The 24,872-nt window shown below is 44.0% G+C and overlaps 1 protein-coding gene across 2 annotated transcripts; it reads right to left on the reverse strand.

Moving 5' to 3' along the window:
• Positions 1-1,744: 1,744 nt before the first annotated feature.
• Positions 1,745-23,561, reverse strand: E2F6 (E2F transcription factor 6). Of its 2 annotated transcripts, XM_088026321.1 has the most exons (8): positions 23,203-23,291; positions 15,382-15,529; positions 14,029-14,083; positions 9,786-10,002; positions 7,880-8,036; positions 6,278-6,391; positions 3,430-3,577; positions 1,745-2,980 (listed from the first exon to the last, which is right to left on the reverse strand). In XM_088026321.1, the coding sequence occupies exons 3-8, from the start codon at positions 14,033-14,035 to the stop codon at positions 2,931-2,933; spliced, it is 693 nt and encodes a 230-aa protein (XP_087882447.1). In that variant the 5' UTR covers positions 14,036-14,083; positions 15,382-15,529; positions 23,203-23,291; the 3' UTR covers positions 1,745-2,930. The 2 variants fall into 2 exon arrangements, with proteins under 2 accessions (XP_087882447.1, XP_087882446.1); XM_088026320.1 differs by lacking the exon at positions 15,382-15,529 and having other exon boundaries at positions 23,203-23,561.
• Between the last annotated feature and the right edge of the window lie 1,311 nt (positions 23,562-24,872).

The raw sequence follows: 24,872 nt of genomic DNA on the forward strand, positions 1-24,872 counted from the left end.
CCACCTCATCCTCAGCTGTGCGGCCCGCGGCAGCGGGTAAGCCAATGGTGGCGGCCTTCAAAAGCCAACTCACAGGGTGACAGGGGGGCTCGCTTTTAATGACATATGTGGCTTTATTCTGGTTTCCGTTTTTAATTTGGGGAGATAATCAAGTAGCAGATTTCGGAGATTTTGAGACATGACTTACCATTCATGCTCCCAAGAGAAATGCTGGTTCTGTCTCCAGGTCCTCAAGCCTTTAGCAGCACGAACACTCACTTGTGCAACGTCCAGCATCGAACTTGACACCAGCCCACACGTGCGTCCCTGGGACCAAAGGCCAGGCCAAAAGGGCTCATAACTGTCACACGTTTAAAGCCCCCCTCTCTTGAAAACAGCGCGCTCACACCACAAGGATGTTGGGCAGGCGTGCTGTAACCTCGAACAAACTGCAAAACGGGCACAATTTTAACTTTTTTTTCTTCCAGTGAAAATTCAGTTTGTTGGTCTGTGTTTTTGCAAAATCAGGGTTTTTAAATTCTTGGGAGTTGGGTGGAATGACATCAGGTCACTTTTCTTACCAACCAGCAAAAACGTATGGAACTGTACAGAGACGTGAGGAACACGAACACATCAGATAGTCCCTCCAGTCCGAGAGCACGCAATGCCAGGCGGGAAAACGCAACAGCAGTTGAGGAGGATGGCCACCCGACACGGGTACTGACTGCGGGCACGAGGGCAGGGAAGTGGAAGGAGGGCTTTATGCCAGGTCCGGAACGAAGACGGAATTCTGAAACCAGACAAGAGGATAGCAATTCCAGGCCGAAGGGTAAGAGCAAAGGCATGGGGGTGACAAAGCGCGCCGTGCGTTTCAGGTCTGGTTTGGGTTGGGGGCTTGTCGGGCGAGTTAACAAGCTTGGAAGCCAGATCGGGGCCAGCCCGGAGGCTTTCTACATCAAGAGTTTGGACTTCGGCTGGAAGGGCACAGGGGACACTCGGGCTTCTGACCAGCGCTAGGTGGCCGAAAGGTGAGCAGCGGTGTGCACACAGGGAGACGGGTAGCCGAGCTGGGCGTGGGCACGGGCGTGGGAGGGAGAGCCGCCGAGCCAGGCCGGAGCATGTTTACTTTAGCAGTTGTAACAATCAGAGACCAAATACCCCAAGATAGATAGAGTTCATTGATAGACCATGTCTCCAGCTGACGGAGGACCTTCGCTTCCATGATCTCATTTCACCCTCAGAACAAACTGTAAACAGTTGTCACATTTCACAGGTAAGGAGCCACCTGCTGCTCGGGGAACGACAGTCACTTCTGCCAATGCTGCCTTCGTTGGTCTGGAGGCACTACCTTCTTCTTTCCTCCCCAGCCCGTTATTCCTGCTCAGGAAAGGCTTGTTACCCTGTACTTCCCCGTCAGTAGAATGGTCACGGGCCTCCCGTCTTCTCCGGCCTACCCTCCCAGTCGCTGGGCTCACCTCCTCCTGCGGTTTCAGCCATCAACTTACGAACGGACATCTGCCCAATCTCCCCCGCAGAACGTGGAGGGAAGTGAATCCTAGACGCTCAGCAGTATTTTTCAGTATTTTGATTTTTGATTCCTTTTTAAAATCTTTTTTAACATGGCCTTATTTTCAAGTTGCTTCAAATCTCTCTCGGAAAGCAAGAGAAGCTCAAAATCTGAATCTGAATGATGCTGACGAGAATCCTATGCGGCAGGCAAGCCAAGTATCATTAGTCCAGTTTTACAATTCACTCACTCACGCGCTGATTTGTTCAAACATTTATTGAGCACTTTTGATGTGCCAGGCATGGTGCAAGGCGCCGGGTATAACAATGATTAAGACAAAGTCCCTCAAGGAGCTCACAGTCTAATGGTAAACTACCGAGTAAACTGAGGCACAGAGTGGTAAATGACTTACCCAATGAGGTAGAGAGAGCTAGGTACTTGGAAATGTGGGACTAGAGCTGGAGAGAGGGCAGGGTACCACTAACTCATCAAAAGCAAACCCCTTTGATTGAAAAGCAAGGCTGCATACAGAAACGTATTACAAAATCTGCTTGCAAAAAGGTTAAAATAGTTTCCAATTTTCATCATGATTAAATTCACGTCTTGCAATGAATTAAGCCATTACCTGACAGTATTTCTATGCTTGTCCCTAAGGCTTTAGGGCGCGCCACCAGTCGGCTCAGACACAACAGCCCTGTAGGGAGCTTGAAATCAAGAAGTATCAGATTTCAACTTCAGCACTGGGAACCATATTGAAATCCTTTAATTAAATCCATGAACTTTAAATGTATAGCATATTTATGATACTTCTACATGTAGAAGTTTGGAAAAAACTTTCCTCTAACCCCCATTCAGAGGATTCTAATAAGTTATAGATACCACCGAAATTAGAGAATTTGTCTGTTACTTTCCATATATACATTATTTTGGCTATACAAGGGTGAAAAGTTTGACTTAGACATATTACATAAGTAATCTAAACATTATACAGATATATACAAAGACATCACATTCAGATGCCTGTGTACACCCATCGAACGTTTAACAGCTAACTGCAGACGTAAACCTGTGTAAGGCAATTTCTCTTGTGATAATGACACACGATCCTTGAAGGAAAGGGCAGAGTCCGCGAAGCACTGTCCACTTCAGGCCTGACCTCTGTCTCCGTGATTCTCTTCATGATGAAGTGAGTTCAGTAGGCAAGATGTCTATTTCACTGACAAAAAGCAGTGAGTAATTATAAAAAGAGTTGTTTTCAAATGCAGAAACCATAATTATCCAGTAATCGAAGTAGTGAACTTCTCAAAGCCACCACTGGCCTTGACGCTGTGACAGAACCAGAGAGTTTCATGGATGATTTATTGCTCTGAGAATCAAATTTGATGCATAATTCATCCACACGGGATGCTCCCCAGGAATTCAGTACGTGAATTCTCAAATGCTATCAGTTGCTCACTTCAAGCAATTCTTCACTTTGCTGTGGAGGATTTTCTTCTGAAAAACAACAAACATGGAAGAGATTCTCCTGAGTGAGGGTTTGAGAGGTAGACAGGTAACAGAACATACAACGTGAGTGCTTAAGAAAAAGGCTGAAGACCCCTGGTCAAGAACCACATTGTTATGCTAATGGCATAAGGCTGCCGTAAAGTCTCACAAGAACAAACTGGAACCCAAACGCGCGCTGACGGCACCTGTCAGAGGATGCGGATGGCCTTCTCTACCCGGAGACTACACCAGGTGGCACCACCACAGCATCAAAACTATATGGAATTTAACCATCAAGTTGTTAGAAAGAGTCTAAACTGTAGTTAAGAATTACCTTGTCATTCTTTAACTTTTTTGTGGCTAGACAGTGTAAAAATATCTGTAACAGCACAATAAGACTATATATCAAAAACCATTAGAGTCTTAAATTTTCCTAATCACAGACTCGGTATAGTTACCTTTATCAGGGTGTTCTGGATGTTTGTTTTTAGATGAAGAGGTGCCTGCACCTTCAGACACTTTACTACTTGACTGGCCCTGCTCCACTTCACATAAGTACACATCAATGGGGCCTCTGGTGCTCCTTATATGTACTGTGATAGAGTTCTGGCAAAAGACACATAAAATACCATAAAAAAGACACATCAGGATGAATGCGAGAATTCATTAATGATATTGTTTCACTTACTAGCACTGCCAAAGTTTCATTTCAAGGGATATCTCTGAAATTTTAAGTCCAGCCGCTTTTCCTTCTACCACACATTTGAGAGAATTGTGTAGTTGGCCTCCGTCACTCCTGCACCAGCCACCAGACCGCCAGCCAATTCACGGCGCTGCCAGCTACTCAACCGTCCGGTCAGGACTTCGGGGCCGTGGTGCAAACACCTCCCCACTCGAGAGCCCACCTTTCTCTACTCAAGGAGCTGACCCCTTCTAGGAGTCTGTACTTGAGAGTCCAAAACCAGTGTCTGGATGACAGAGAAATCTCAAACGTGCTGTTGTCTCAAACGGTAAAGGTGTGTTTAGACCTTCGGATCGCCGAAGAGGTACCGTGTTAACTGAACGGGCCGGTCTCTGTCCACGTGAAAGAGCCAGGGGATGGGATCCAGACAAAACACACCCCAGAAATGTAAAAAATATTCAGAAGAATTGCATATAAAGGACTATTAATTATGATTATTCACATCTTTTGGCTTTGGAGCTTTAAAATTTACTCAAGATAGCGGGAAGTAGGGTGCTTCTACTGAGAATTATGCTAAATTCTTTGTGTTTGGGGGGTGGGGGATGTGTGTGTGCGCGCATGTGCACACCGAAACCTGGGAATGAACCAATTTATGCTAAATTCTTAAGGAACAGTTCAGTTATAAATGATTCCTTTGTTATTCTGACTGGAAGCGGGTTCAAGTGTCACACGAAGTCTGTTCCCTGCCCTCCCACGCTGTGAGGCCTGGGCTAGGTCCGGACACCATGCTCCCTCACCAGGATCTTAACACAACAGCGCTCAGGGAGATGCAGCTTATCAGAGGGTCTCAAATCCCTGTGTCACCTTCTCTGCGGCTTCCTGGGACCAGACATATAGGTGGGAGAAAGACCATCCATGCTCAGGTTCTAGACCGCCAGGCCTGGTCTGACTTGAATGGTGTAGCTTATACAACCCAAGACATACTTCTACACAAAAGTATGTTGCTTTTGTGCAGTTGCTCAGAACTGGCAGCCAGCTGAGGACTTCCTATTCCGCCAAATCAGAGCTCAGCAGCGTTTTCCGTAAAGGGTGAGACAAGAGACAATTTTGGCTTTGCCGGCCATACCATCCCTGTCACCACTATATAATTCTGCCATTACAGAGCGAAAGCAGCCAGACACAATGTCTAAACATACGGGCATGTGGCTGTGTCCCAGCGAGACCATGTATAAAAATCTAGCCAGCCAGACTGGACGTGAGGCCAGCACGGCCACCCCGGCTCTAGCTTCCCAGATCTCACCCTGCATCTTTGTGGGGGTTGGGCACACTGAATGCAGTGTGCCCCTGTCTACGACTCCCACTTACTGCTGAGAATGGCTGCCACAGGGCCCACATTCATCAGCCTTTAAACTGGACTCTGAGTCTTGCGCATGATCCAAAAGCTCAGCAAAATTTAGCAATTATAGCCTAAAGGGGCTCACAGCACAGGGGAAAAAACCCAAAACCCCATCAGTCACTGCAGCATGGACCATCATGTCCCAAAGTAAGGATGTGTTGAAAGATCAGTGGTTAATTATTAAAAAAAAGTTTAAACATCTCTCAAACGACTCCTATTAAATATAAAAGTTACTTAGGCGACTTGGAATAGATCAAAATCTAAATAGAATAATGAGGAAACATCACCCGTAAGTCACAACTTGAGTGTGACTAGATTAGAAGTTGTCCCTTAACTGATTTATAATACACTGTCAAGTAACAACATGGGTGCCCACTTGGACAGCGGTCCGCTGGGGATAGGACAGATGAGCAGGGAATCTTCTTCACTATGAGGGAGGTGCGTCCCTACAGCAATGCAGAGGGTATCACTAGGAGCACCCGATGGGTCTACCAGGCTGTCAGAACTTGATGATCTGTCTCAAGGGCCACACTCCTTGGTTCTGATTCCATCCCTACCTATGCATTTATTTGTGTACGTCTGAGGCTACACGATTAACTTCTGATGACAGTGACCTTTTAATACAAACTTCCCTGCGCGGGGGCATGTGCTAAGCAACTGGCAGCTGGTAAGAATATTCACACCCACACAGAAATTTCACTTTTCATTTTGAATGTACCAGTGTTCTAGTTTATTCATTAGTCTTTGATGAGCCTGGGTAGAGTTAATTCCTTAGAGCCTTCGCTGACACCAGATATACTGCTGGAACTTCAAACAACGAGGCCAATTCTTGGTGATTCCTCTAAGAGGCATTACGGTCTATCATCGTCGACTATTGTCTAACAGAGGCACTGTGGGGCCTGAGAGTACAGTATACTCCCAGTACAATGATTCCCACCAGATTCTGAAGCCAAACCATCTGGGCTTGAATTCTGGTTCTGTCACTTACTGTGTGATCATGAGAAAGTCCATCTCTCTGTGCTTCAGACTCCTCCCTTTAAGAGGATAATAATCATGACTATTTGCTGTGTTACTCGAAACAAGTTAAAGTGTGTGAAGTGCCTCAAGCAGTATCAGGTAGGCAGCTAACATGCACGTGATGGTTACTAAGTCATTACAACTGTGACAGCCTAAGGAGCTGACCTGTCTCCCTCTTTAAAAAAATCCTTAGAAATGCAGGGATACCTACTTCTCTGGGAGCTGGAACATCCAATCTGGTTTCTGCCGGAGCTTTCACTGCAATAACAATCTGCTCGTGGAAGGCTTGAATGCTATGAATGTCCTGATACGTCACATACGCTAGTGTAAACATCAGTCAAGGGTCTCTAAGCAGAATGCTACGTACTCAGGAGATAATTCCTCTCTTATAATACATGCATACAAGTGTAATGTTAGAATCTCTGTAGTTTTTATGGGATACGAACTCACAATTAAGGAAAGCAATTGGTAAAAAATTATTTCATATATGATTATTATTTCATCAACAATTCTTAAGATTTTACAAAGTGTTTTACAATATTTATAACTCGAAGCATTCCTTTAAACTCTAGCGTCGTGATTATGACGACAATTTCTGGAGAAAAATATTAATAACGCACACAAAACAATTCAGGTGAAGGTGTTTAACTACTCCCTGCCCCCCATTTCCGACTCATTGCTAGATCTTACTATGAGAACCTTTGGAGACAAAATATTCAGTTTTGATGACAACCTCCTACAATACAAGGAGGAAAACATCTGTAAAAAAGGGGAAGCAACTTGGAGAATCAGTGTTTCAGGGCCATTGTGTACCCCTGGGGTTTCTTGCGTCCCAAATTCTTCTCCATCTCACTACGTGAATTTTTTCATCTTGTTTTACTATGTCGCCTGAAGTTTTGCCAATTATGTGATTTACTGGGTTTCCCCAACATTTTTTGTTTACTTTACAGATTTTACTTTCCTTCCACTAACCAGACTATGGAAATAGAGGAGTCTGATGCAGAGTGTAAGTCAGTCTGAAGCACGAACTGCTGAGGATCAGTGATTCCTCACAGAGGGGCAACAAGAACGGAGCAGATGGGCCCAGGGGACCCGGGAGACCACGAGAAGAACGCCACCCAAGACCAGTCTCCCCTGCTGGTCCCAGAGGCGCAGCCAGCTCCACCAGGCTCTGCGGGCCAGAGCGGCAGTGCAAGTGCCGAATCAATGACAATTTCATTCTGTTTTCAGAAATAAACTCCAGTTAACAAATTAGGGAAAACCTGCATTTCACAAACGCCAACAGATTCTACTATCTTTACAGAATTCTGACTAAAAAAACAAACAAGAATGGGCCACTATTTTTATTTTAAATGCAAACACGGATGTTGGTACATGGTCACGAGGCAGCATTTAACCTGAACAAACAGCATACAAAAGAGCAAAAGGCATTTATTTGTGTACATCTGAGGCTACACGATTAAACCTTTACTTGCTTTTAAAACTTCTAAAGCTCTGATTTTGTATTCTGAATATATTAATTAAATCCCCAAGCTTATTTTAAATAAAGGTTATTTAAAATAACCTGCCTTGGAAGGAGAAATTTTTTTAAAAACGGAGAGAGTTAACAAACAGGGTTGCTGGAGAGGAGGTGGGGGGGGGGAGTGGGGAAACTGGGGGATGGGCATTAAGGAGGCACTTGATATAATGAGCACTGGGTGTTGTATGCAACTGATGAATCCCTAAATTCTACCTCTGAAATTAATGATACAGTATAAGTTAATTAAACTGAATTTAAATAAAACATTTAAAAAAAGGACAGAGTTAAAGGATATCTTTCATTTTCTTTGTCATCTGTTAACTCAAACAACTGCTGAGCACAATCCTTAATTAACTCATCCAAAGCATCTTCCATTGCTGATAAGTCAGAAAGTTCCTCCTGCAGCTTCTTCTGTTGGGGCACTGCTCCAAAATTGCTAAGATCAGATCCTCTTTAAAGGTATTTGGAAAAAAACAAAAAAACTCACCATCAGTAACATCTAGGAGATTACAGAGAATACAAGTTAGATTATTGGAACTTCTCCAAATGTTGACACCAGGTATTTCACAAACTGACAGACAAAACTAGGTACCTGAACGTCACCCGTGACCTCCTTTTATTCTAGACAACCATTATTCTTCCTATACATAAACTGGTTTTTGTCCCCATTTCTAGTCTCTTACACAGGGATTAAAAAACCCCAACAAACCATTATAAATCTATGGAAAGTTAATACTAATAAGGAAAGCTGATGGAGGTCATCGAGCCCAGACCAAGAGTCACTAATACCGTTGAAGTCTCAGCTCTACTACTTACAGCAAGACTTTTTACAAGTTATAATCTTTTAGTCCCCTATGAAAAACAAGGAGTACAGACTAAAATGATAGTTCTTCTGCTAAAATTCTGAATATTTTTCCCCTCATGTGCATATTATACTTGCTTCTATCTGAATGTAATGATTATATTCATTATTCTTAAAAGATATACTTTCTCTAGTTATTACTACCTACCATATCATATTGGTATGATATGACCCAAGCCACTGATGTTTTTTCTTCTTCTTTGTGGAAAATAAAGATGAAAAAGGCTGTGGCCACTTTACCTTTGGTTTACTAGTTTTCAAATCTGATTCCAATTAGTGATTCAGAATGCAATCTGATATTAACCCTGAAAGTGTTATTTAATGTTATTTAGCAAACATGTCCAGATTAGAATTCAATCTGCATTTCTGTACTACTGAAAAAAATAACTTCCTTTATGAACCACTTTCCTCTAACAGCAAAGTTCATTATTTAGAGCCATTTCGTGATCTTTGTTGGTAGATTTTTCATTTGCCTGAAATGTATTTGTATGTACTTATACGATGGAATTGTTTCTTACTGATCCACAGTATTTGCTTATTGTAATTATTAATAGCTTTCTTCTTATGCACATGTGCACACACACATCTATATGTATAACTACATCTATATCATAAGGTCTTTTTTCCATGATCCTCCCTAATCAAATATGAAATCTTTAGCAACTGACTTTTCTTTTTTTTTTTTTTTTTTTTAGGGAGATCATGACCTGAGCCAAAATCAAGAGTTGGACACTTAAGTGATGAGCCACCCAGGTGCCCCTAGCAATTGCCTTTTAGATATTGTCTACTGATTGTTTTTTACATTCAGGACAGTGTGTGATCCACAGCCTATCTGACTCATAACCACTTGGGGTAGTTAAGAATGTAGATTAGATTCCTGCCTTTGCCCCAGAACAAATGAATTATAATCCCTGGGGCGGGACGCCTCTAAGTGTTTATCACATTACACTGTTTTACAACCTCAACTGATTTCCTCCTGATAATCAACAATCATTTGGAAAAAAAAAAATCTAAATAATCAGACGTCCCCCTCTTATGATTTTGGAAAACAAAACTCTTAAAACTAATCATTATCCCATTCAACTTTTCCGTAATATCAGAATGACATTTTAGGTCTATGGCTTTTATTTAGTCCTAAGTAGGAAAAAAGTATGTACCTTGTGGGACAATGTGAGAAATTTTTATAGAATCCTTTCTTAACAAGAAGCCATCTCCTACTTTGTTTTGTCCTATCAAGACACTGCTAATATCTAGTGTTTCAAGCATGGTATTGTCACTTAATGAGAAGGGAAAAAAAAAAAAAAGAAAAAAGCCAGGAAAAGTTCGAAACCAACTCACATCCATCGAATATGGTTCTTAGACTTTTTCTCAACCAGATCGATTCCATCTAAAACATTGGTGATGTCATACACTCTTCGCTTGCGCACTCCCAGTTTTGTGGCAACCTTGTTTAAGTCGAGAACACCCCCAGGAGCAGATCTGACAAGATCCATAAATTTTCGAGTTAAATAAACCAGAGATACATCAAAACGAGGTCTCTTCACTTTTAGAGCTTCTGGGAAACAAAACAAACAAATTTATAAAATTCTCAATAGCACTTCTTTCTCAGCTCATTAAAAAAAGTAATCTATTTCCTCAGTAAGCACAGACCCCTACAGAAATTCTACACACTGAACACAGCATAGGTAATTTTTATGAAATAGATTTCTCACACTGGATAAAAATGTATCAGCCTAACTCAGGTAAACAAAGGCTTTAGTCTCAAAGGAGGATTTGAAATATGCAGCCAATTCCCCTAGACATGGGAATTTGGAGGAGTCTGTGGCATCTTATCAAACATAAAGTAGAGAGTTTCTACCCCCACCACTCAGGAATAGGATTAGAAACGATTTTTAAAATTAAATTTCTTATTTGGTCTTCAAGTTAAGAAATTCTTTATAAAGCAAAGAAAGACTTGGCTTTTTCTTTTTAACACTTAAACTGTTCCTATACATGTCATAGTGTAACCCTGATGGAAGTTTTTCAAAGAGCTCAAATTAGTCTTCTATTAAAACATTAGGACATATCTTGAGGAAAAGTGGCATGTCTATTTTTTTTAAATATTCACTAGCCTATATTAACAGATAAGCAAATGAAGGGGGAAGATCTCTTTAATTCCCTCCCTCCTTCACCCGCTCTGACGATTTTAGTTTTTTATACACACCCTGCCCCCGCAGCACACAGACACACACAAGTGTCAATATGTAAACGTAACTTTTAGAAACAAAAATAACAGACTATTTTTAACAAGCTGCTTTAACTCAACATTGTGAACATCCTCACTTGGTAACAAATGTATTTCAACGTTATTCTTTTTTTTCTTTTTAAAGATTTTTTTAATTCATTTATTTGACAGAGAGAGACACAGCGAAAGAGGGAACACAAGCAGGGGGAGTGGGAGAGGGAGAAGCAGGCTTCCCGCGGAGCAGGGAGCCCGATGAGGGGCTTGATCCCAGGACCCCGGGACCATGACCTGAGCCGGAGGCAGACACTTAACGCCTGAGCCACTCAGGCGCCCCCCCCAACATTTTTCTTAATGGCTGCATAATATTTAACTGCATGGAATATTTGCTAAACCTACCCCAATACTGGAAATTCTGACTGTCTCCACCTTTGCTATTTTGCCCGATACTTCGGTAAATCTCCCTATAGCTAAATTTTTGTGCGCATCTTTGTTTCCTTTAGTTAAGTTCCCTGATTTGCAACTGACCAGTAAAAGGGTATTTTAGGGAATGTCTGTCCCACTAAACCTGCTATCCAGGTGGGGGTTCTATCAACTTTACAAAGTGTATGTGTGAGAGGCTTGGCTCATGTGCTTGCCTGAACCCGGTATTAGCGTTCCTTTCATTTTTCCCAACCTGATATTAAAAAACAAGTTCTTACGGTTTTTTTTCTTACAGTTTGTTGTGCAGAGTAAATATTTTACAAATAACCCAGGTGTCCTTTTGGTGTGGAGTATATGATCTCTCTTTTTTCTGCTTTCATAGCATATGACAGTGAGTATGCTTCAAAAGAAATATTCATCCTGTCTTCAATCGGGAAATCCCCGTATCCAGAACCTCTAAAACGTCACAGTCAGTTTAAAGCCCAGTGGTGGCTACTCCAAGAACACAAGTATGTATTTTATAACGCACATGTCTTCTCTGTGGAGACCACTCCTACACTTATGATTGAACAGGAATAAATAGAAATTAAAATGGGGTTTAGGGCCGCCTGGGTGGCTCGGTGGGTTAAGCGGCTGCCTTGGGCTCAGGTCATAATCCCAGGGTCCTGGGATCGAGCCCCGCATCGGGCTCCCTGCTTGGCGGGGAGCCTGCTTCTCCCTCTCCCTCTGCCTGCCTCTCTGCCTACTTGTTCTCTCTCTCTCTGCCAAATAAATAAAAATCTTTAAAAAAATAAATAAAATGGGGTTTAATTAGAAGAAAGTCACCATTCTACAAAAAGCCTTGGCAGACTACAACAGAGAAATTCTAACGTGAAAAAGCATGTATCTAATCACGCTAACTGCTAACATGATAGGGTTTATAAGCTCAGGGTTAAGTGTATTCCCACCATGTTAGTCACTTTCGAAAGTGACTTTAGAAAGGTATTAACTGAAAAGCTATAACCTGACAGTTGTTGATGGAATACAAACATGATTCAAAAGGTTTTCAAACTAAAGATGTTCCTTAGTCTAGTAAGGAGCCCTATCACAATGTCCTGAGGTCAGTGCCAAGCGAGGCACCCAAGCTTCCCAAGAAGAGGAGCTGAACCCCGACTGGAGCGGGAGTAAGGAAATCCTGAAGGGGGTGAGCGGGCAGAGGACAGAAAGGTAGAGTGGAAGGTCTTCTCCCCTCTGATGGAGGGCAAGGGGCTTAATGAGACAGAGCCATGGTTGAGAACAGGTGGATTCAGGGAACCCACAGCTGGTAGGGATGGTGAGGGCAGCAGATGAAGACCAGGCTGCCCAGTGGAGCTGGAATGACCTAGAAGGGCCCTGTCTTTCTGTCCAGCTGTTCTCCACTGCCTAGTTTCTTTTAAGGATATGAGGTGGCTTATAAATTTAATACAAATAAGTAAAACCAAATAAACGAGTCAGGGTTTTCTCTATTTGTAATAGAACACTGTGGAAGAATTCCAGGTTGCATGAGATCCCTTCCCAGGTCTGTGTTAGGAAAATCCCCCTGGCGGCAGAGTGGAAGAGCCTAAAAGCAGACAACCTACTGAGGAGGCCATCCCGCTGTGTCAGCTAGGGAGGGAGGGAGGGCCCACACTGCAAGCAGCAGTCTAACCCAGTGGTTAAGACAAGGGGCTCGAGTCCAAGGTGTGGGGGTGAATCCTGACTGAGGCCTCAGTTTACTCAGCTATAAAAAATGAGTAATAGGGCGCCTGGGTGGCTCAGTTGGTTAGGCGACTGCCTTCGGCTCAGGTCATGATCCCGGAGTCCTGGGATCGAGTCCCACATCGGGCTCCCCCTTCTCTGTGGGGAACCTGCTTCTCCCTCTGCCTCTGCCTGCCACTCCCCCTGCTTGTGCTCACTTTGTCTCTCTCTATGTCAAATAAATAAAATCTTTAAAAAAAAAAAAAAAGAGTAATAATCCACACTTGTATTTTAAAGGGTTGTTGCGATAATGCATGCAAAAAGTCTGACGCAGCTTGCACTGTACAAGCTCAGTGTGTGTTGACAATACTGTACGGTGGTGAGGACGATCAGACAAGGGACACACTTCCAACGTAAAACGGGCCAAACCTGGGCACCAGCTATGGGTGAGGCTGTGGCAGGGGCTGAGGAGAAATTAAGGGCTTATATATAAAGATCTACATGTGGGACCTATGCACAGTCTATTCCTTGTGGTCAGGACCTAATTAAGGGGGAGTTAGGGGTGGGGCTATCTATGGTAACAATTTCCAGAAGGATGGGAACCAGAGCAACTGGTACTCCCTCTCCTTTCGATGACTCTGCACGCTGGTCCATGGCAGGAATGGGACAGAGCAAAGGGAATCAAAGGAAATCTTGAGGCCAAAGACAGTTCTCCTGCCTGTTGTCAATGGCCTTCAATTCTGCTGACAGCGACAATACTGCTCTCACAGAATTTCAAGAAAATATCCTTAAACATAGACCATTCCATTTTAAAAATGATTTCTAAAAGCAACAAAAAATAAACTGGCACGGGCGCCTGGGTGGCTCAGTTGGTTAAGCGACTGCCTTCGGCTCAGGTCATGATCCTGGAGTCCCAGGATCGAGTCCCGCATCAGGCTCCCTGCTCGGCAGGGAGTCTGCTTCTCCCTCTGACCCTCTTCCCTCTCGTGCTCTCTATCTCTCATTCTCTCTCTCTCAAATAAATAAATATCTTTAAAAAAAAAAATAATAAAAAAAAAATAATAAACTGGCACTTGTGCACATTATTCAGCCCACAATCTCAGGAGTTTTTGCTCAAAGTCAGTGTACGAATAATATATTTTACTTAAGTTTCTCATCAACTTACGTACATTTAAAATAAATCGTTTAAATCATATGAAGTTCAAACTACAAAACCTAAAATATATTCCAGGATCAACTTACTTCTCATGGACACATACTGTACATTATCTTCTAAATTAATCCTTATTTTTGATGGCTAGAAAAAAGAAAATACAAAAATTTAAATTAGTAATTTAAAGACAACAATGCAAAACGAGCAAAAGCAAATGAACAGCACCTCCTGGATAATGTAAAGGCTTTTTTTTTTCACCCTGGGGTATAATGAGTTGTGAGAAAAGCAGTCCTTCCTCCATACTGGATCTACTCTAACTGTGCTCACAACTGGCAGCGCTCATAGAGTTATGCTTCTAACGCTGCACAGGCGTCCATGAGTACGGATGGAGTAGTTACAGAAAGGGGTGGGGGAGAAATACAAATGAGAAGTTACTACTGAATAGACACTAATGTACCATCCCTATCAGATACTGAGGATAAAAAGGAATACAAAGATGATTGGGAAACGGTCTCTGACTCTGGAAAGCTCAGCAGAGGTAGAAGATACGTCTAAAGTAGCAAATGCTCACCCCTTGCTATTTAAGTGTAAGTGGCTCCTAAAAATTTGCTCATCAGTTTTCACAGGTGGCCATGCATTCCCATTATAATTAATGGAAAAACAGCAGCATTTCTGATAATGAAAATAATGCATACTACCTAACTAGAAACGTTGGTATCAGATTAGTAAAAAAACTTCTTTTAAATTCTTCAAACGACCAGGAAATGAGTAGCAGCTCCACTCCCAATGTTCACCATCTTATCAGGTATTTAGAAGCTATGAAAGTTTACATAAATTGGTAGTAAAACATCTGTAATACATTTAAAAATCTTTTTTGCAAAAAATAAATAAAACCTTTAGATAAAGCCAGGTAAAGAGAAACCTATATTAGCCTCATGCTTACAACAAAGCACAACGATGACAGGTGCTTCCAGACAGGCTGTGATCAGGTTCAGCTCTTGCCTCAGTGAAAAAACTGGCCCTGAAATTGGCTGTAGTACTGGAATAGGTGAATTCCATAGGTGCTCTAAGAGAAGAATTGGCAGGAACACTATGGATGCACCCAGAGAGGGCTATCACAGAAGGATTCACAGGGAAGGGGATCCCCAGCTGAGCCTTGAAGGACAAGCCAGATTTTGCCCAAACCCATGGGAAGCTTCAAGAGGGAAGACAGGATTTCTAGTGCAGGAAATACAACGAACAAAGGTATGAAAATATAAACAGCATGGCACCTTTTGAAGACCCACCTGTGTGGTCAGTACAAGACTAACATGACATTGAAGTTGGAAAGGCCTGCTGAACCGTACTCAACATAGATCATGGAAGTCATGCTAAGGAGTTTGGACTTCATGTCCTAACCAGTGGAGAATCACCACAGATTTTTGAATAAGAATATGACATACCCAAGCTCATGGTTTAGGAATATGAGTATGGTAGCCATACAGCAAAAAGACTGGGGGATGGGGAAGTCTAAAGGCAAGGTGCGCAGCTCAGAAGCTCTTTGTTTATCTCGGTGTCAGCAAATCCTTGGCACAATGATTTCCGTATCACCTATGAAAAAATTATAGCATCTATTAGCAAGTTAACTAACTTGATATGGAATAATTCTACTGAAAGAGAATTCTGCTGTAGAATTAGCAACTTAGTTGTTAGAATGTAAAGGAAAACACAGACCTGCTAGGGTGTGCAAAGACTGAGTCCCGAAGGCCTGTCTTGGGGGCAGGGACTACGCCGGACGAGCTCCCCCAACAACAGCGCTGACAACAGCAACCTGCAAACACGGACCCCACCAGTGAACCACTAAAGGGCAGTCCTCTTAAAGTTAGACACAGATGAAGGTGACTACCGGTCATTTCTATTTCTATATTTACCCCTTCTGCTAAAATTGTAGGAGACAGAGTTTACTGTAGAAAGATTCTTAAATGAGAAAGAATCCATCCTCGGCACACTGATTTGAAACAGATAAACAAATATCCTAAATTGTTATATGTTCCTAAAAAAAGTACACAGGAAGGGTTAATATAGCAGGGCTCATAGGTGCCTTGCCTCAAAAAGACTTCTGTTCTTAATTTAGAGTAGCAGGGCCAAGTCCTACATACAAGCACTTAAGGGTATCCTAACCGGCCGCCTCACTATCTCCTTGCTGCACATTCCAGAAGGGCAGCGTTCCCGCTCGGTACTCCCCTTTCTTGTCCTCTTATTCAGACTGCTGCCATTCGCAGGTTGGCACAGGGATGATACCTCAATCAGGCATGACCACAGGAGCAAGGACAACTTGCTTTTCCACACATTCTGCCATAAATGTGGCTGCACTGCATGCTGTCTACACTGAGAACCGTGGGAAAGCAGAGTCCAACGGCATCCTTTTTTTTTTTTTTTTTTTTAAACCTTCTGACTATGAAAACACAATATCTTGGAGGAATCACAACAGTATTGTGGCCCCTCCGGGGCAGACATCCCAGGATGTATAAATCCTACAGGTGAACAATACTGGAGATTTCCAAAGTATCCATAGTAATGACACATTCATCTCCTTTATATTCAAAATAGTTCTTGGCTTAAGACGGGTTTTGGACTACCAGTTACCTGACTTCTTAGACACTGAGAGATCTGGGCCTTTATCTGTAACAGAATGTGTTGATATAATTTTATTGCCCATTTTCCAAGCTACTGTGAAGATTAAAAAAGAAATTGTGTTAATTGTAAAATTCTATGCAACCATAAGAGACTATTATCATTTTGTTTTGAACCAGAACAGTGTCTGGCACATTCAAGCACTTGGTAAATATTTGTTAACATGTGAAGTTGAAATAGTACCTTGTCACAGATAACTTCAACAAGTAAGTAACTCAGAACTCTGAAACAATGAGTAGTTAAGACACAAGGACACAGGGTGAAGACCCCCTCTTGTGTACACCATGAATACAGATCCCTGAGAGATTATCAAGCGTCATTTGCTGTGTTCTATTGCAACATCCATCATTCATTATCTGGCTAGATCAGCCTGACACCTGGCAAGACTTTCCAGCTACTCTAACTTTGGTAAGGCATTCAACAAGTAGGCCAAGAGCATTTCTGGAAACAGAAAGGACTAGACAGGCCTCCTTTCAAAGTGGCTTTAAAATCAGAATAAATGAGGGTGCCTGGGTGGTTCGGTGGGTTAAGCATCTGCCTTCCGCTCAGGTTATGATCTCAGGGTCCTGGGACTGAGCCCTGCATTGGGCTCCCTGCTCAGTGGGGAGTCTGCTTCTCCCTCTGCCTGCTGCCCCACCCCCTGTGCATGCTCTCTCTCTCAAATGAATAAAATCTTAAAAAAAAAAAAAATCAGAATAAATGTTTCCTCACAGAAAAGTTAGTAAGCTATTAAAAAAAAAAGCAAATGAAATGCCATGCCACCCCTGCATTTGGCCCCAAATTATTTAGGTCCCTCAGATCAGAGCAGTGCACCTCGCCCCTGGAGGGAGGCCAACGAGGCTCTACACTCTTGTATGGACACCCCCCCGGCCCCGGGTATGAACCCGGAAGCGGACACAGGAGCTGGAATAGAGAGAGCTCCCACTCAAGTGGAGGGGCCTTGCCCCTCTCAAAAGGAAACTGATTGTATAAGCTCCTCTCAGGGATACCCATTTTCTTTTTATTTTGAAATAATCTCAGCCTTCATAAAAGGTACAGAAGTAGCACTAAGAATTGCTATATACCCTTTATCCAAATACCCCACATTAATGTTTTATTACATTTGCTTTATTATTTTTTTCTCTATACACACATAATTCTTTTCCTTGAATCACCTGAGGGTAAACTGCTGACCCTAAGTAACTCAGTGTGTATCTCAAGGATATTCTCCTATACAACCACTGGATAATTACCAAAACGTCTGTTTGAACTTAGCAGTTTTGAAAGAAACTATCAGCAGAAACCTGGACTTTAAGGGCACTCCAGTGAAGGTTCAAAAGGAAGAGGGTCATGCTACTAGAAAGCAGAAGAAGGGAGATGTCTGTTATGCTGGGACAGAACGCTCAGCAACACCATCAACTGCAGTTACGTGGGAAGGTGACAGTAATGGCTCAGGTAACCTGAGATTTCCACACAAAGTGTTGACTGTGGCACCTGGTTTCTCCCTGCAGCCTACAGTAAAATGTGTGAGAGAGAAATCGAGAAAGGGATTGTTAAACAAAAAGAAGCCAGGGCTTAAAGGCTTTAAAAATTCCCAGACTCGGGGCGCCTGGGTGGCTCAGCTAAGCGTCTGCCTTCAGCTCAGGTCATGACCCCAGAGTCCCGGGATCTATCCCTGCTTCGGGCTCCCCACTCAGCACGGAGTCTGCTTCTCCCTCTGCCCCTCTGCTCTCTAATAAATTAAAATCTTAAAAAAAAAAAATTCCCAGCCTCTCCAAAAGCTCAAATTAAGAAATGCCATCTGAGAAAGACGAAATCAAAGGCATAATCTAAAGATGAAGGTGAAGGGCACCTGGGTGACTCGGTCAGTTAAGCGTCCGGCTAAGCGTCTGGCTCTTGATTTCAGCTCAGTCATGATCTCAGGGCCATGAGATAGAACCCTAAGTCGAGCTCTGCACTGGGCATGGAGCCTGCTTGAGATTCTCTCTCTCCCTCTGCTCCCCCACCTTTTCCAAAAATAACATAAAAATTGAAAAAAAAAATAAAGATGACAGTGACAGTGTGACTGTACAACTTTTGGATAAGACCTCAGGTGGATCAAAGATGGTGCCTCAGAGTGCTATGCGGTCATGCAAAAGGCCTTGAGAGATTAAGGACGAGCCCCACAGACCCTCTAAATCTAGGCCAGGGCCTCTACGAAGCTCCGGGGCACTGTCCATCAGCCTTTCCAGCAGGAGCCCAAGGTGCAGAAGGGTTCATCCAGAAGAAAGGTGGGACGTTTGTCTGCTGAGTGAACCACAACAGGATCCACAGAAGGTCCACACGGTTTCTGAGAGAATCGTATCAGCAAAAACACCATCAACTTGGATGAAACGGGACACTGTTTAGACTGAAAAGACGTTACTCAACACCCAAAATTCTACTGCCAGTAAGCAGGCTGATAAAATTCCTCAGCTACAAATAGCAATTATCTCTCATGAGGAAGAAAGGAAGACAGACAGTGGAACCAACAGCCCAGAGGGCAGAGCTGGGAGCACAAAGACTTGTTCCCTGAGACCTAACCAAGAAATTTCTAACATTTAGCAAGCTGATTTTCAGAACTGCTCTGGACCAGTTACTCCCCTGTGACTCCCATCTCCTCCTTTAGGAACAGGAATGTCTAGAGCAGGTACCCTGTCTGTCCCACTAGTGTGTGCTGGCTGTGCTGGGGGGGGTCCGCTAATGGTGCTTTTCGTTTCATGGCCTAAAGATCTGTAGGGGCTGGACTGGGCTGTATATGAGGAGCCTGGATTCTTATTTTATTCTCTAAGTATAAAATCTGTTAGTTTGAGGCTCAGATTGTCCCAGATTAGGCCAATGGGAGCCTTTTGAAAGTGATGCCTGTGCAGGACACTTATTTTTGACCTTTTCAGCATCTTGAGGATGGTAGTCCTCCAATTTCTATGGGAGTAAGCTGCCGGGGCGCCAGCGCGGATGCCACTGCTTCTAGAGCTGACCACCCACCACTGGGGGGAGCTGTCACCGGCTCCATTCCTCTGGAGGAGTCTCACTGAGGGGTTACTCCGGTAATTTCCCTGAGGGATGCCAAGGGAGAGCTCAGTAGTAGTCAAACCTTAGGAATGGACTACCTAAGAACTTTCCCTTTCAACCCTCCAACTGATTCTGTGCCCCGACTGGTTCAGGCTTGATACCTAGCCTGTTTGTATCTCGGCTGGGGAATGAATGGAGAAGGCAGAGGCCGCCAAGCTGAAAATCAGCAGGGCCCATCTCAATGCACATAAGCTCTCAGGAACCAGCAGCTCCTGACAGGCAAGTCAGCACAATGGAAGCTATTTTACTACTGCTCCGATTCCCACATCTGAAGACTGCAGAGTAATTTATAATTTGAGATCTCAAATGACAAAGGAAAGAACACAAGGTCAGTTATAGGGACTAAAATCTTAAGCACTGCCTCTAAGTTGGTTAAACATTCCTCTATACAGATGTCTCTTTGTACTGCCTGCCTATTTTGGGGAGTCATATTCCTTTAAGAGCCCTTTGGAAATATACCTTTGTCCAAGATGTTTGCATTCTCCTCACTCATTCAGATTTTCCTCACTTTTCAAGGTACAGACTGAGTTCCACCTCCAACCAACACCACTTCTCCCTTCTCTAAATTCCAGACAGTTTTCAAGCCATTTACCTGCAGAACATCAAACACTCAGCCAGATACATGACTAAGCTTTGCACAGCAACACACTTCGCTAAATATCCAGTCACTGGCCAGTAAAAACACCGAGAGAGCTGTTTAAATCACCATTTTACAAGCAGGAAAATAAACACTCACACATTTGAACACGTAAGAGTACCTACTTCAGCCATCCCATATTATGTACCAAATGTTTTTGTGAGAGGCACCAAACCACTGCAGATGTAACAACGGAATGGACAGGGTCTCTGCGCTCAGGGACCTCAGAGCCACACACTGCAGACAGGGTAAGCAAGCACAGGGTGCTTTAGGAGCACAAAAGGAGTGCCTAACCTAGTCTTGACATGTCAGATGTCAGAGAAGGCTTCAGACAAGGGACCTATACATCCAGACCTGAAAACCAGGGGAGGTAACAAGGAAATGTGTGCTTTTAAAAAAAGGGCTTTCTGGGAAGGTAGAGTATGAATATGTAGGGTCCAAAAGAATATGGAAATGTGGAAAGTATAAGCAGGTCAAAAAAGATAAATCCAGGAACCTGACTATATTAAGAAGTTTCTACTCTGTTCTGAAAGCACTAGGAAACTGCGATAGACTCTTTAAGCCAAATGACGTGGTCAGAAATATGCTTTAAAAAGACCACGATAGGGGCACCTGGGTGGCTCAGTCCTTAAGCGTCTGCCTTCGGCTCAGGTCATGGTCCCAGGGTCCTGGGATCGAGCCCCGCATCGGGCTCCCTGCTTGGCGGGGAGCCTGCCTCTCCCTCTCCCACTCCCCCTGCTTGTGTTCCCTCTCTCTCTGTGTCGCTCTCTGTCGAATAAATAAATAAAATCTTTAAAAAAAAAAAAAAAAAGACCACGATAGTTACTATGGGAAGAATATCTAGAAGTCCGGGGGCAAGATCAGAAGCAGGAAAACACTGCAACAATCTGAGAGTTAGATGGTTAGAAGTGCCAAGTATTGGTGATTACTTTTAATTAGATTGGGAGGATAGAAGGCGTCAGTTTGGAAAAGGAAAAAGGCAAGGATGATGCCTAAGAGACTCGCTTGGACAATATGGTGGGTGGGTGCCTCCTATAAAGGTAAGAGATAGCAAAGCTGTTGCCTGCTTCGGCAAGATAATAATGAATTCAATTATGGATCGGAGTTTGAAATCTAAGTAGAGACGTCAGTAGACAGTTGGAAAGCTCTGAGCTGGATTTATAGATCTAGGAGTTACTATGACATGGCAACTGAAACTGCCAAAGTTGATAAGAATATCTACGACTTCAAGGGATGTGTGTATCTTCTGATATTAAATGCAAAATTAAGTGGTTTTTCCACAGTTGAGAGTTCAGGGCTTTTATCAAATCCTCAAAGATGAAGACTACCAATATAGATGGTACCAATGAAGATGGTATCAGAAGTCCTAGGAGTGGTGAATGACGTCCCACATGAAGAATGTGTAGAAAGAGTGTAAGAAAACTACAAAAAACACCAACATGTAAGGAATGCAAAGAGAAAGAGTAGTTTGCAAAGGAGCACAAGAAGAGACCAAATGGAGCACTAAGAGTATGTATGGCCAAAGAAGCCATTCAAAGGTGAGTTTCCAACAAAATGAAGTGGTCAGTCCTGTGGAAACTAGAGATAAAGGGTGAAACATCTGATGGAACTGACAGGGTTGCTGGCAGAACTTGGTTAGAAGAGTCTTAGGGCTGGGGCGCCTGGGTGGCTCAGATGGTTAAGCGTCTGCCTTCGGCTCAGGTCATGATCCCAGGGTCCTGGGATCGAGTCCCGCGTCGGGCTCCCTGCTCCTTGGGAGCCTGCTTCTCCCTCTGCCTCTCTCTCTCTCTCTGTCTTTGAGAATAAATAAATAAATAAAATCTTTAAAAAAATAAAAAAAAGAAGAATCTTAGGGCTGTGCTGAGGGCAGGGGTCCCCCCCCCACCCCGCTGTGGTAATGACAGTGGACACAGTGAATGCAAACAATTTTCTGGAAAAGTTTGGAGGAAGAGATACAAATGACAGGCTTATCTAGAATTAAGGGAAGGCTCTTTTAAGATGGGGAAATATTTAGGATGCAGTTTACGTAGTCAAGAATTTATCATCAGGGGTCAGACATTGTGAGGTTAAATCCAGGCTTTTCCAGATACTATCTAAGCACTGACAAGCCACTTAACATTTCCAAGTCTATTCTGACAAATGGAGAACAAGAACACTAATCTCTCAGGACTGCTACGAGAATTAAAGGAGACTATGCTCATAAATTATTTCTGAGCACTGAAACACCATGGTGATTGGGCATTATTAACCTCAGCAAATGTTTCGTTATTATGGGAAGAAACCAGCAGAAAAGCTGAAAATACGGGGAGAAATGGAAAAACGATGCATTCCATCAATGCCTCTGAGAACCAAGGATTGCACCTAGTCTAAAACAAGAACAGATGAAATTAACCCTACGCAGGGAAGGAGCGCGATCTTAATTTGCTGAACGGGCAGCTGTGGGGTGGGAAAAGTAGTGCAGGGTTTCAAATGGCTACAGTCAAGAGAATGGGAAAGCAGGATGAAGACAAACACAAATAACTTGCAGAGATACAGCGAGAGTCCAGCGGAGGTAGAAAAACGCGAAGTTGGGCAATTTGCTCCAACAGTGTTCCCTAGCCCTAGGTAAAAGCCAGTAAGACTGACACATTTGGGAGCAAGTGTTTAAAGAGGAAGGCGAGAGTTTTAAATGAAAGACCGACCGGCTTGGTTCAGAGCACGGGATGGGCAGCTGGAGAGTCAGGGAGACGCGGTGCTCCCACCACGAACCCGGACCAGGGGGACCTCACGACCCAGAGGGCGGTGGGTCCGGCTCCCCAGCGAACGAAAAGAGACCGCTGGGCCTGAGACCCGCCCCCGCGCCACCCCGCGCAGCGCCAGGGCCCCGGGCGCTCCCGGGACTTACCAGCAGGCCCTCCACATTGATGGGGTCGCGGCACCGGCGGCGCACCGTCTCCTCCGCCGGGTCCACCAGCAGGCTGGGCAGTTTCCGCGCCGGCCGCTGCTGACTCATGCTGCCCGGCCGGCCGTCCCTCGCCTCGCACCCCGCGAGCTCTCCCGCCTTCTCCCGCTCCGGCCGGGTGCCGCCCCCAATACGCCGGGTCCCGGGGGCCGAGCACGAACCGGGCCCGCGGCCTGCTCGGGGGCGCCGCTGCCTAGGCCGGCCCGCGAACGAACGCGCCACTGCCCCACGATCTCGGGAGATACAACGCCGACGAGAGAACAGGGTGACCCACGGCTCTCAGGACTCCAAGCCCGCCATCTTCCCGCATGCGCAGTGCGCCGCCCCCAGTGCGCATGCCCGCCGCTTCCGGAGCGCTCCCATGCACTAACCCTCTCCCGGCGGCCGGAGCCCGGGAAAGCCCGGACGCGAAATCCACGGAGAGGATGGCAGAGGCGAGGAAGAGGTGGAGCTGGAATTTCAGAAGAAAGGAACGGGGCCAGAGAAAAGAGGCGGTGGTTGGGGGGTGGGGGGGGGAACGCAATTGTCAACACTGATTATTGAAACTTCTGAGCGCGCGGATGTTAATTAACCTTGAGCCCCCTCCACACACCGCAGGCATTTGCCTGGTGTTGATGCTTAGTAAATGGTAATCAAACCATTGTGCAATTGTTTACTTATAGGCTTCTTTCTTTCTGTTTCTTTTTCTTTCATCTGATGAATAAATTATTGATTATCTGTTGTGTCAGATATCGTGGTGGGTACAGGAGCTATTCATTGGAATTTGGCACAGACTCAATCTCAAAATTCCAATAGAGGAAACAGAAAAATAAACTGAACGTTTAAAGCTGGAGCCAGAAAGTATGTTTTCAAATCCTGGCTTCTCTCCTTATTAAGTTTACAAGAGCTTAAGCAAGTTACTTAATCACTGTGTGCCTCAGTTTCCTCATTTGTTAAATGGGAATAATGACAGTACTTATTTCATAAGGTTGTTGTGAGAATTAAATTACTTAGAACAGGGACAAGCGAATGCTTGAAATAAAAAGGCAATGCAATGTGGTAAGTTCAGGGTGGAGGGGAGCAACTAAGCCCTGTGGTAGTTAGACCAGGGGTTTCTACCCAGCCTGAGGTGGGGCAGGGCAGGCTTCCACTGGAAGTTGGCTCCCCACTATATTATAAAGTCCTCCAGAGAGAGGCATTCTCTAATCTTTGTAGCTCCAGCATCTAGCACAGTGCCTGGCAAATAGTAAGAGCTCAGTAAATGTTTGCTAAATTAATGACTCGAAATAGAGAATAACATGGACTAAGTCTCGAGAAGACTGGATTTTGTTGCAGAATGGAGAATTGCCCAGAGTGGTTAAAATATGCCTTCACCATCGAGAGTCCCTGGGAAGGCAAGCTCTGGAGACCAGAAATGAATGTTTTTAATAAAAAGACAAAATCCACTGTTTGCTATATGTCTGTCATTCTACTAAATGTTCTGCATAGATTTATTTATGTGTAAATCTTATATCAAAACTGAAAGGTGTTTTCCTGCCCAATTGATAGATTAGGAAATGAAGATTAGCAAGATCGCAAAAATTACCCAGGGTCCTGGGTAGGCAGTGGTAGAGACAGGATTTGACTCCACAGCT

Source organism: Eumetopias jubatus, unplaced genomic scaffold (assembly GCF_037043125.1).
Source record: "Eumetopias jubatus isolate StellerSeaLion01/CBP00866 unplaced genomic scaffold, mEumJub1_p1.0 scaffold_9, whole genome shotgun sequence".
NCBI lineage: Eukaryota > Metazoa > Chordata > Mammalia > Carnivora > Otariidae > Eumetopias > Eumetopias jubatus.